General features: G+C 39.3%; 1 protein-coding gene across 2 annotated transcripts in view; it reads right to left on the bottom strand.

Moving 5' to 3' along the window:
* The window catches only part of TNFSF13B (TNF superfamily member 13b), a 70,435-nt gene that overhangs the window by 13,682 nt on the left and 43,576 nt on the right, over positions 1 to 13,177 (bottom strand). For both annotated transcript variants that reach the window (XM_015248935.3, XM_072976530.1), the window contains exon 5: positions 2,703 to 2,759. In XM_015248935.3, coding sequence (XP_015104421.2) covers positions 2,703 to 2,759 — 57 coding nt within the window. The remainder of the gene's footprint in view (positions 1 to 2,702; positions 2,760 to 13,177) is intronic.

Genomic DNA, 13,177 nt, shown 5'->3' with positions numbered 1-13,177 from the left:
GACAAGAAACATGAGGAGTCACTAAGGAAGAAAACAGATCTCCGATAACAATCTGAAAGAAATGGCTACAATGAGTTGCAAATCACTTTCAATTCTAGTGTAAAAGTTAAAAGACAGAAGTACTAAAAAGAACTGTAACTACAATAATTTGTTGATAGATACACAATATAAACAGAAGTAAATTGTCACATTAATAAGAAAAAGTGTGGGGGAGGGAGAAGTTAAAGTGTAGGTTTTGTACAAGATCAAAGTTGATATTATCAGCTTAGAATAGAATATTGTAACTCAGCTGTTTTATGTAAACCCTGTGGTAAGCACAAATAAAAACCTGTAGTAGATACACAACATGTGAAGAGAATCAAAGCATACTGCTCCTAAAAATAACCCAAGGACACAGAGAAAGACATGGAGAGAGGAAGAAAGGAAGAAAGGAAGAGTCAGAAAACAATTAACAAAATGGAAGTAAGAAGTCCTCATTATCAACAATCACTTTAAATATAAATGGATTGAATTTCCCAATCAAAAGTCATAGAGTGACTGAATGGATTTAAAAAACCAAAATCCAACCATATTCTGCCCACAAGAGACTCACTGTAGCTTTAACAACACACAAAGGCTGAAAATGAAGGGTCAGAAATCAATATTCCATGCAAATGGTAAACAAGAAAAAAAGGGCTATTCTTATAACAGACAAAATAGACTTTAAGTCAAAACTGTCACATGAGACAGAAAGGGGCATATGTAGTTGATAAATGGATCAACTCATCACGCGGATCTAATAAATTCAAACACATAGGCACTCAACATTCGAATCCCTAAATATATAAAACAAACATTAACAGATCTGAAGGAAGAAAAGACAGCAATACCCCACCTTCAGCAATGGGTAGATCACGCAAAAGAAAGCCAGTGAGGAAACAGCGTACCTGCACAACCCTACAGACCAAATGGACTTAACAGATACATAACGGTCCATCTCACGGGAGCAAAATGTACATTCTTAAGTGCACAAGGCAGATTCTCTAAGACAGATAAAATGGTATGGCACAAAATAAGTCTTAAACTTAAGACTGAAATCCTATCAAGTACCTTTTCCAACTACAATGGTATGAAACTAGAAATCAATTAACAGGAGAAAAGTCAAAAAACTTACAAATATGTGGAAATTAAACAACACCCTCCTGAATAACCAGTAGGTCAAAGAGGGTATCAAAATGTAAATGAAAACTGCCTTGACACCTACGACTGAAACTTTACGCTGTACACCAGAAATCGACACAACACGGCAAACTGACTTCACTTCAATTGAAAAAAAATGTAAAAAAGAAAAACCTATCTTGAGACAAATAACAGAAATACAACCTACCAAAACCTACAGGAGGCAGGAAAGCAGTACTGCCAGAATGTTCACACACACTAACATTTACACGTTCAAGGTTTCCGGGCATCACAATCCACTGGCCCAAACAGCAAAGCACCCAGATACGCTCCCCTGGGCCAGTGGAGAGCCGCCGTGGCGCCTGGGGGACCACGACACTGTGAAAGTCACACTCACAGTTGGGGAGCAGCTGTATCTTTCTGGGTGATTTATAGCATTTTTTGTTTGGGGCCAAATGTGTAAAACAGACTTTTTCCAAGTCAGTTTTTTTACACTGTATTTTTGGTCCTTGGGGTGTTCTTCTGGCTTTATTTTAATTCCTAGGAAACAGTTCGCTACCTTATAAAAGTTGCAAACATACGACTTTGGAGAACACAGAGCAATAATAATAGAATTTCAAATCGTTTAGCACTTGTGTTACATTTAGGATAATTAAAGTCACACAGAAAAATTCAGATGCAAGACAGTATTGCAGGCAATCACAGCAAGGCCAGTCCAAATTCCTTATCTTTCCTGTGTCTCCACCTCTGGCCCCCAGCTTAACCTCCCGACACCTCTGAATGCCCTTCTGTGCTTCACGCCCCAACATTCCTTTGCCACGCGCCCCCGCTTCACCTGCTTTATTTTCCTCCGTACCATTGAATTTTATTATTCTACATTTCACTTGTTCATTGTTTGTTTTTCTGTTTTCCCCTCATCAGAAGGTAAATTCCATGAAAGTGAGGAACCACATATATATTACTCACTGCTAAGCCCCCGTGTCCACACGGTAACTGGAAGAGTGCATGTGCTTAGCCTGTATATGTAAAGTGTAAAGGACTGATTTCCTACTGGAGATTTATCATGAAAATGTTATATTTATTTGTACATGTTATATAATTATTGATAAATTAATACAAAATGTTTATGATATGTTCAATTTTATCTTCATCCTATTATAATTTCTACAACCTAATAATGTAATAGGAGAATTAATATTTGTGAAGATGAACTTGAGGCACCATAGAAGTTAAAATGATTTCTAAATAACATAAGACTGAATTTGGTTGAGTATTGATTTTGTTTTATAATATGCTAATTATTTAAAATTTCTAAGCATTCGTTTTCTTTAGGTAATTCTCTTTGCTAGATGATTACACTAGCCTAAATATTTATTTCCCAACCATTTAAAATAAATTTATCCTTTTACATCTGATTCTAAGAAGTTTTGAGGCACACAGGTGATTTGAGATGCGGTTTTAATACAGTCTTTGGACTTGAACTGTACAAGCAATTGAACTGAACTGAATTCTAAGTGGAAAATTTCCCGAAAGTATGTTATTACCTTTTCGTATAGTAGGCGTGTCACTGTCTGCAATTAGCTGCAAGCAATCTTGAGTAACTGAAAATCAAAAATATATCATTTTAGTTACATGAATAGAAAGAGTAAGGGAACAAAGAGGGCTGAGATACAAAGCAACAAACCCACACTTCCAGTGACGCCGAATCAGTTATACTTTCTATGTTGCCTATATGCTGTTCCTAAAATTATTTTAGGCAATTTGCCCACAGATTTTTTTTAATAAAACTTGTACTTGAAATACAATATGTATTTGAAATTCTAGTTTAGAAAATCCCTATGTGCTACTGAAGTATAGTAAGAATATTATCATTACGCTTTAGCTTAACTTATTCTAAAATGTTACACCTGCACAGAAAGCAGGTTTAGCCTCTGGCATGTGTTTCCCAGTTCTCTCCAACACACAAGCCAGTTAAACAATCAGATTACTCTGAAATGATTTCTTGTTTAAGAAATCTGTCATTAAACAGTAACTCATCAGTACTGAAAATGCTACTATTAATAATCCTGAAAATAAAAATAATTGTTAACATTTATTGAGCTGACATAAATCCAGGCAACTTCACAAAAGCCCTAAAACTCACATACTGGAAACCACGTCTCGGAAAGCGTAAACAACGCGTCCAGTCCCCAGGGGTGGAAGGTGACAGGGCCAGAGCTTAATCACGCTGCTCCACTCCAGGGCCAAAGCCAGGCTTTTGGTGAAGTATTTTGGACCAGAAAGAGAAAGAGAGCTGCAACATCTTTTTGAGAGCAAATGGAAGATTTCCCTGAGACTGCAGCATGAGTGCAGCTTCTGGGAAGCGCCAATTCACATCACAAATTACACACAGACTACCCCAAAGAACACTCAGAGGAACATGCAATTGTTCTGTTAAATAAAGACAAATGCCTTCAGGTCAAAGCCAGACAGTCACACTGCCTGTAGGAAAAGAAGATGAAGTCGTAAATATCTATGCAAACAGGAGACATAAACATAAATGGGCCTATTTTAAATTAAGAAAATATTGGTTTAGATTGTTTACTATACAGCAAGTATTTTATTCAGCGTTGAAGTAACGCTTTAAAGATATGCTCCTCAACGTATACACGTCAAGAGCTTAACACAGCGGAGACTTCCTGCTTCAGCTGATTAATGGAAAATATGGACTAACAGAGGGCATCATTAGGTGATGTTCTGAGGCTGGGCAAATGCAGAGGCTGCTAAGAATGCTGTCACAGGGAGGGATCACATAAGAAAACCTACTAAGAAATTTCCCTTGAGGACAGCTTGAAGGAAGGAGTAACAAAAAATCCAAGGAGCCAGAGTCTGAAAGGCACAACGTCTAGAGCCGTCATATTAAACCTGCTATTCTGACAAACACTTCTTAAGGAATCATATGCCCAAGGCACCGGCCCGTCAGAGCACGAGAAGCGCTTCTCGTTCCTCTGCACTAAAAAAGGAGGGATGCTGACAAGATCAAAGTCACATTTCCCAATTTCCCGTCTTTCCTCTGTCGTTGCGTGTACGTGCATCTTGTGAAGATTAAGTGAGACGACGCATGTGGAACACTTAGTATATACCCAGCATATAAAAAATGGCAACGTCACTCTTGGCTATTATTAGTAGCAGCACTAGCCTTACTGTACTTTTTTTTTTCATCTCTGCTTCTCTCTCCCTCTTTTTTTTCAGTTGAAGTACAGTCAGTTACCAGGTGTCTGTTTCTGGTGTACAGTACAATGTCCCAGTCATGCATACATATATTCATTTTCATATTCTTTTTCATTAAAGGTTATTGCAATATATTGAAAATAGTTCCCTGTGCTGTACAGAAGAAATTTGTTTTTTATCTATTTTTATATATAGTGGCTAACATTTGCAGATCTCAAATTCCCAAATTTATCCCGTCCTACCCCTTTCCCTCGGTAACTATACGGTTGTTTACTATTATTATTGTTGTTGTTCTTAATAGCATCAAACCAGATAAACTGGAAACATCATGGAGGGGCATTATAAGAGCACAAAGACCAAGAGAGGCTGACAGAGACTGAGGATGTACGAGAAATACTATTTCAATTCACCATCTTTTTCACTGTTTCCGCAAAACTCCTGTAGGACACTTTTGCTATTTAGACAGAAGGGGGTTTACCTAATGAGCGATGCCTCAACACTACCAAACTGATGTGAAAAATCTAAATTTTAATCTCCACAGCCCAGCCGAAACTTGTCCACAACCTACAGGCTGAAAAACCATGGTCTAGTCCATCACATTGTAGCAGAAATCCAACCTTTAGAAGAACATACACTTTGAAGAGAAATGTTTATTCAAGAAATATTTTTCAGGAAAGAAAATGGGCTATTAAAATGACAGTTCAGTAGGAGTGTCAGAGTGACGCTCGCTGACGCTAGAGCTATTCGTTCATCTTCCTTATTCCAGGGAGGGTCGGGAGAGCTTCCAAGGAGACGAGTTCCTGGAGGTAAGAACAGGACCGTCCCTCCTGCTGCCCAGGTCCTGTCCACCCTATCAGTGCCATCTGCCTCTTCAGCGTTCACCCCCTTCTTTTTAGGAAAGTTCATATTAGCAGCTTGTCCCCTGTCTGGTCTTCGAGGACTCCCTTTCTGCTTCAGCACAGATCTGGTCTCAGACAGTGGATTACTGCTCATACAAGCGGGCCACAGAAGAGCGATACTGCTTTTTGATCTCTCCCGGCAGTACAGACATCCAGCCGCAAGAGCTTTGCGACCGCGCAGTCTCATGTAAGAGACGCATCACTGGTAACAGCTGTAATATTCACCGACCGTGTTTGCTTCTCAGATGGTCTTTCACACGCCCTTCCCTCTGCTGCAGTTGAGGGGAATCACACAAGAGTTTGAGACTAGTTTATCTTTTTAACCAAGGAAGGCAGTAGCACTAAAACCTTTCTTTGCTGATGAGCGGGTACATATATATGTAATATATACATACACATGTATAATACATGTAATATATGTGGTATATTACACATATACCTATATATTATTATATAATATATAATATACAGCAGGGACAAGCAGTTTGGTGACTTCTGTTAAGCTTCTTGTTGGTAACTTATGAAAACAGTAAGAGGTGAGAGGGTTTAAAAGACCTTCTAGAGAGCCAGGTTGAGAAGTCTGCATTTGATCTACTAGAAAATAGAAAAAATATTAGGAATCTGAATCCTGAGGGGCTTGCCTGATACACGCCGGGCTTGGGCAGGATCACACGCTTGTCTGTGTGTAGAATCAGTTGCCGTAAAGGGAGAGTGAAAGCAAAGGGTCGCTGTTGACTGGTGATAAATACAACACGTGGATGATCTGGTCTAAAATGCAATGGTATCAGTGGAGCAGCCAAGATAAACTGTGAAGAAAAATTTTCAAGTTTCTGACTAATGAGTATATGTGTTTGAAAAAGAATTAAAAACTAATAATGGGGAAGGCCAGAGCTCAGCGGTAGAGCACATGCTTAATTAGCACGCACAAGGTCCTGGGTTCAACCCCCAGGACCTCCATTAAAAAGCAAAACTAATGCTAAAAACCAGTTTTCAATTCAGAAAATTGAATTCAGAAAGATGGCAGCTCTATAATGGCCCTGGGGAAGTTAAAAAGGTTAAAGAAGGGTGCTGACTTTTTTTGGAGAGCTTGGAATGGAGTTGATAAAATAAAATAGGCTAACTGTAACTGACAGGAGTAAAGAAATCTACTGAATTGAGGACTTTCTACGTGTGTATGTGCAGAGAAAGAGTCTTAGCATTAACTGGACACTGTCATGTACCACTCATAACGTACTCATGTTGTATGTCTGGGGGACTCAGGTAATCATTCGAACATCTTCTTAATTAAAAAAAGTCTTTAGAAGTCTAAAATGCTCTTGGAACTTACGTACAAAGGGAACGTAAAACAGTCCCAACTGATGACAATGAAGAGGCCTGATGACATCGCACTCAGTGAGCCGGGGGAGACAGGCACCCCTCGGAGGTAGCTCCGAGGCACCTGTCAAGGCGGCCACGCACCTGTTCTCCAGCAGGTGTGTGCCTGGGAAGCCCTTGCAGCTGTCACAGGGGGACAGGGACAAAGATATCTATCACAGCACTGTTTGTAATAATGAAAAACATTTCATGTACTGAATAAATGAAACATTCCATTCATAAAGTGAGTGAACGAAGTGTATTTCACATAATGAATGAATGGAATGGCAGCCCTTTGCATAGCCTCATAAGCACTAAGAGTAAAATAACAAAAACAAAAAACAAAAAACATCATTTTCATCTAATGTTTAATCTTACAGTTGATCAAGTATTTTAATTCCCTCAATGTGTTTCCTTGCACATAAAACCAAATCTACCTGCACAGCCTCATGAACTCTCCCCTCCTGGCCCCTGCGGTAAACACTCCTTCTCAGAACAGGTCATCTTTCTGCTTCCAAACCCTGTATTTGCCATTTTCTCCAGCTAAATGTCCTCACCTCTCCAACTGGTGAAACGTCATTCACGCTTCAGGGCTCAGGTCAGATATCAAATCCTTCCCTGATCCTTCTGGCTAAATAACTGATGTCACTATACTTCATAATACGTCACTGCAATACATGTCCCTGTGTGTGTGTGTATGTACCAACGGTTCCCGTAACCGTCAGCCTCCATAGACTGTGAGTCACTTCACGTGAAGGATCATCATTTTTACAAATCTGCAGTGTCTGGTTTACAGCACACTAAAAGAAAAAAATCTGTGGCACAAATTAGAAAACAGACATCATAACAAATCCAGCCTTTTCCATGAAATTCTTAAAAGCCCCGTCCTGACGTCCCAGTTTTTAATACATGTTAAATCAAATTAAATTCAGTGTTTTAAGGAAAATCGATTCCATCTTAAAAAAAAAAAAGCCTACTTCCACAGCATCTGGACTCTGTAGCAATAAATCTTTGAGTCCATGGGTGAGGAAAGCATTCTGCATAACGAATAATCCTCAGTCATAAGGTTTTGAAATCTCATCCATAGAACCTCAGCATGCTAGAAAAATTCTTAAAGTGAATGGTTGTGTACTCTTTTTCTAAAATGTCTTACTCTTTATTTCCCAGAAGCAGCCCTAGAGCCATCCATCTGCCTCCAGCAGGCTGGGAGGGTTGGGGAGGGGAAGGGGTGGGAGGGCAGCAGGGGAGGGAGGGGAGAGGAGAGCCTGCACTTCAACCCATCAACACTTGGAAAAACCCCCAAATTGAAAAAAGTAAAGGCTAATGCCAAGGTGTCGGCATGGGGGGTGTACCTCCTGCCTACATTACTAAGGTCTCTTCGTGTATTTTTCTATTCCCTATTATGTTACTGTTCCCATACCCTGGGGTACACTCTCCTCTCACCCTAATCTACTCAGTCTTTAAGACCCAGCTCAGCTCTTCCCGACTGTGGTCCACTTAATCTTTCAGTCTGTGACCCCCACTACGAACACCCTGAGATTCTGTAACAAGCTGTCCCGCTCGCCGGTGATGTTGTTAATTACAGTCTGGGCCTCTCCAGGATCCAATCGTTCTTCTCAAATCTGGTGTCCTACTTGAACGTTAAGTACATACAGCTCACGTAATCAAATAAACTTAGAATTTATAGTCATAGATAATCAGTTCAAACCTTACTTCTCAAACAGATCAGCTGTTTAATCATGATTGACACTTAATTTTGAAAGACTTTTTCTTACCTGCATGATGAAAACGACAGTATCTATTTCACAGTGTCGAGGGAAGTCATCATTCACACGTGCTTTGTCAAGGTGAAGGCGCTTGCTATTTTTAATTTTTATTTCAGTGTCTTAAAATTTATACTAGTTCCGTTTAATGTCTCCAACTCAATATTCAGCTTGCTGGGAGGAGGGACTGACTACGTCTGGGCTTCAAGTCTCTCATCTAAAATGAAGATGCTAACGGCAACACTGTAGGCTTGTTAAGAGAGCAAATGATCTCACGGGTCCGTGGGACCCAGCCAGGCGTTTTCACACGGACCGCATTCAGTAAGTTCATCTCTCTCTCTCCCCTTCTCTGTATGTTCTGGAAAGCCTACCTCACAGCTTTGCAGCAGTGGCTGTTTCCTCTATTTTGAGAAACATGTGCTTCTTCTGTAACTCCTCAGAAATGGGAATACTTTTTAGAAGAAAACCCCCCACAACAAAAGTACGGCTGCCCAGTGCAGTTCCTGTGAGTAGGACTTGACCTATAAAAAGCATAATTAAACCTTAAAACTAGTATCACCCATCCCCATAGAACTGTTGATAAGAATGCATCCCTCAACACTATGAATTTATTCTTAAAATACCTACGCATGTCTGCAACTTTTTAAGGCTGAAAGTATAAGGAATTATGAAGCTTTCAGGGGGTAGGTAGAAAGACTTACCTGGCCTCCCTATTTAAGTGTCCTGGTCCCCCTCCTCACCCTTCATGCTGCTGATTCTCTTAACTTTGCCCTCACTTTTTTCACTTCTCCAATGTACTTGCCATTTTCTAGTATTATAATAAACTCACTAATTGTGTTTATTGATTATTTTCATGGCTTTTCACCTCACTGCAATGTAATTTCCAATGGGCAGGAAACTCTTCTGTCTCTTCTCTTTTCTAATCAACACCCAACAACTGGAACCCTGCTCGGAACCGCGTAGGCTGGGGAAGGCTGGAAGGGATGCAGTACCCCTTCTGGATGCACTGGCTGACTTGCTTCCTGGGCCTTCTGTTTCCCAAAACTTTAAACTTGATAAGAACAGGGTTCAGAGATGTGGTTGTCAGGTCACTATTTCCATTTTAAATACTTTTGTGGAAACTGAACAGAAGCCAGCTCTTGCAACACTGAAAAGAAGCCTCTCGTTATTAAAGCAGGGAAAAGAAAAAAGCACGCAGGGAAGATTCTGGTCAAAGATCACCATGACAGCAGCCAGCTGTTTCTGTTCTAGGAAGGAACACGCCCTTGCTGGGTAAGAGGCTGCAGTCAGCCTCATCTGGGGACAAACTGGACGGTTGAGTTATACGCTGCTTGCTTTCAATGCCCGTTTTTACAGCCTCGTAACCAACGGAGGAGCCAGAAATGTCGATGAAGCAAAGACTGGACGTTACAGACCCCTCAGACATCCCATCTTTTCTTGCAAAGGAGCTGGACTATGGATTTCAAGAAAGAAGACTCAAGAAGAGTATTGATACTTTTATGTTTAACAATAAAATTGTTCACCCCAGTGAAATGCATAAGTTTCAATATGAGCTGTTAATTTCTGTGCATTATATTCAAAACACTGATTTAAAAAAATATTAAACACACTGTGGCGTCCTGGATGGTTCCTGGAACATTAAAAGGCATTAGCGTAAAAGCTGGTGAAATTCAAAGAAAGTCTGGAGTTCAGTTATTAGTTAAATCCCAGTGTTGGTCTCCTAGTTGGGACAAAGGTACCCTAGTGATGTAAGGTGCTGACATTAGGGGAAATTGGATGAGGGGGGTTATGGTAACTCACTGCACTATCATTGTAACTTTTCTATAATTCTAAAGTAATTCCAGACTAAAACAATTATTTTAAAGTGGAGAAAAATAAGCAGCTCATACAGCTCAATGTAAAAAAACCCAAACAACCCAATCCAGAAATGGGCAGAAGACCTAAACAGACATCTCTCCAATGAAGACATCCAGATGGCCAACAGGCACATGAAAAGATGCTCAACATCACTAATCATTTGAGAAATGCAAATCAAAACTACAGTGAGGTACCACCTCACACCAGTCAGCATGGCCATCATCGAAAGTCTACAAATAAGAAATGCTGGACATGGTGTGGAGAAAAGGTAACCCTTCTACACTGTAGGAATGTAAACTGGTGTAGCCACTATGGAGAACAGCAAGGAGGTTGCTTAAAAAAACTAAAAATAGAGTAACAACCCAGCAGTTCCACTCCTGGGCATATATCTGGAGAAAATTCTAATTCAAAAAGATATATGTACCCCAATATTCATAGCAACATGTTTTACCATAGTTAAGACATGGAAGCAACCTCAATGTCCATCAACAGATTAATGGGAAAAGAAAACGTGTTGTATACACACACACACACACACACACACATACACACACACACACACACACACACACACACACACACACAATGGAATACTACTTAGCCATAAAAAGGAGTGAAATAATGTCATTTGCAGCAACACTGATGGACTTAGAAATTATCATACTAAGTGAAGTCAGTCAGACAGAGAAGGACAAATATATGATGTCACTTATATGTAGAATTTAAAAAAATGACACAAACTTATTTACAAAACAGAAAGAGACTCAGACAGAAAACAAACATCGTTACTTGGGGGAAGGGAGTGGGGGAGCAAACTGGGAGTTTGGGATTGGCAGATATAAACTACTATATACAGAATAGATTAACAATAAGGTCCTACTGTGTAGCACAGGGAACTATGTTCAACGGCTTGTAGTAACCTATAATGAAAAAGAGTATGTATACATATATATATATATACAACTGAATCACTATGCTGTACGCTAGAAACTAATACAACATGTAAATCAACCATAATTCAGTTTTTTTAAATGGAGAAAAATAATTTAAAGTAGATTGGTCAGAATCTTACAAGAAATATTTGAAAGATAAAATATGGGCAAGTTTTCCTGCTCTTGTTTTTCTATTTCTTTGAATTGCTCCTGCCTTCACCACTATTTTTATTATTATAATTGAGAGAAGAATAATAAACATTACTAATAAAAAATAATTGTTGTCTTTCTATCACCTAAAACATGGATTTCTGATAACTTTTCAATTCTCTACTGCATAACAAGGGAGAAAATAACAAGGACACCTGATTTTATTAATAAACTGTTTCATTTTGGTAGGAACCCATTTGAAAGAATTCACTTTCTTGGTAACTTTGAAGATGTTTACCTTTAGGTTTCTGAAATTAACAGAATTATAGTTAAGTATGGGTTCAAAACATGGGTCACCATGACTGCGTTTGTGAAGAAACTTTCACGTGTAGTATTTTCAGAGCTGTATCACTTTAGTTCTTTTTTTTTTTTAATTGGGTATATCTCCAAATACACTGATGGGCTTAAAAGTGAATTTCTATCATGAGCCATTTGGCAATTTTAATCCTGGATTTCCCCACATTTCTATTTGTAATACCATAATCAGGAATTATCTTCTGAAACACACGAAACTTACTAAGACTTTCATCTGAAACAATACAATTAAGGAAAGCAAGACTGGAGCCCTAGTAGCAAACTCTAGAGCCAAGTAAAAGCACCATTTACCCCAGGGGCCCTGCAAGGTAACAGTCCATGTGGGCGGGGTGCTGGTGGCGATGTCTGCCCTTGTCTAGGGCTGTTCAGCTTGTGAGTTTCACCAACCTGTGTCCCAAAGACACGTGCCCTTTTCTGTATACAAATAATACTTCATTAAAATAAAAAAAATTAAATTAAATTGGAAATTCATTAAATTATAGGGAAAGAGGCTGCTGAATGTGGGAGCTTCTCTATGACTTGTGCCTCTACCTGAGGTGCCAGGAGGGTCTGAGGCAAAGGGTTTGCAGACCATCCCTGTGACTCTGACCCTGTAATCTGACTCATTCTTTGGTTACTCAGCTGTTATAAATGTCAAGTTAAAAAAAATTTCATAAGATGGCCTTTGATCAAAACCTGACAAATGAAAAAATAAGGGAAAATCCCTCCTTTGCCCAAAACAGTGCCAAATCTCTCTATCTTACATGATATTGAGCCCCAAGTTGATCAACGCATACTCAGAGAATACCCACAGTGCACCTGCCGTGACGACATACAGAAGGAGAAACAGGACCAGACCACAGCAGCTCCTCTTTAGTTGCACAGACGGGATATACACAAATGAAGAAAAGGCAGCCTCCCTAGGCTGTACCACATGTAACGCGCCCCAAACCCTGACGCGCTGGGCTTGCTGCGCGCTGGGGAGGTCAAGCCTTCCAGTCCCGCATACTGGGATCTACTTACAAATTTGAAATAGACACAATAAACCCGAGGTGCCTGGTGAAATTGGGGCAGTGTTTATGGAAAAATAAGAATGGGTAACATTCTGCTGTGTTATTTAGCAATATTTAGCTAGGAAACTTTTTGACACAGTTCTAAGATGTGGCCTGCTGACACTGAAGAGTATATGTAGAAAGCAGAGTATTCCAGAAAAAAAATCTAGCATGCTATGATGATTCTGCTAGTATAAATCCACTAAGTATATTGATGTGGCTTAAAAATAAGTGTGAGATCAAATACTGTATCATTTACTGAAAACTCTATTCATCTTTTAATAGTTTAACAAGCTATTTGTAAACACTGAGACTCCAAACTAGCGAAAAAAAAAAAGGACCTTTTAAAATTAACTATAAAAGAAGAGTGAAACCTATATAAGGAAAACTTGTCTTACTGTGAAATTTAAAATTCTATATTTAATAGAGATATTAAAAAGTCTTGAACA

Source organism: Vicugna pacos, chromosome 14 (assembly GCF_048564905.1).
Source record: "Vicugna pacos chromosome 14, VicPac4, whole genome shotgun sequence".
Classification (NCBI taxonomy): Eukaryota; Metazoa; Chordata; class Mammalia; order Artiodactyla; family Camelidae; genus Vicugna; species Vicugna pacos.
Note: the sequence above shows the minus strand (reverse complement) of the source record. Positions and strands in the feature narration are given on the sequence as shown.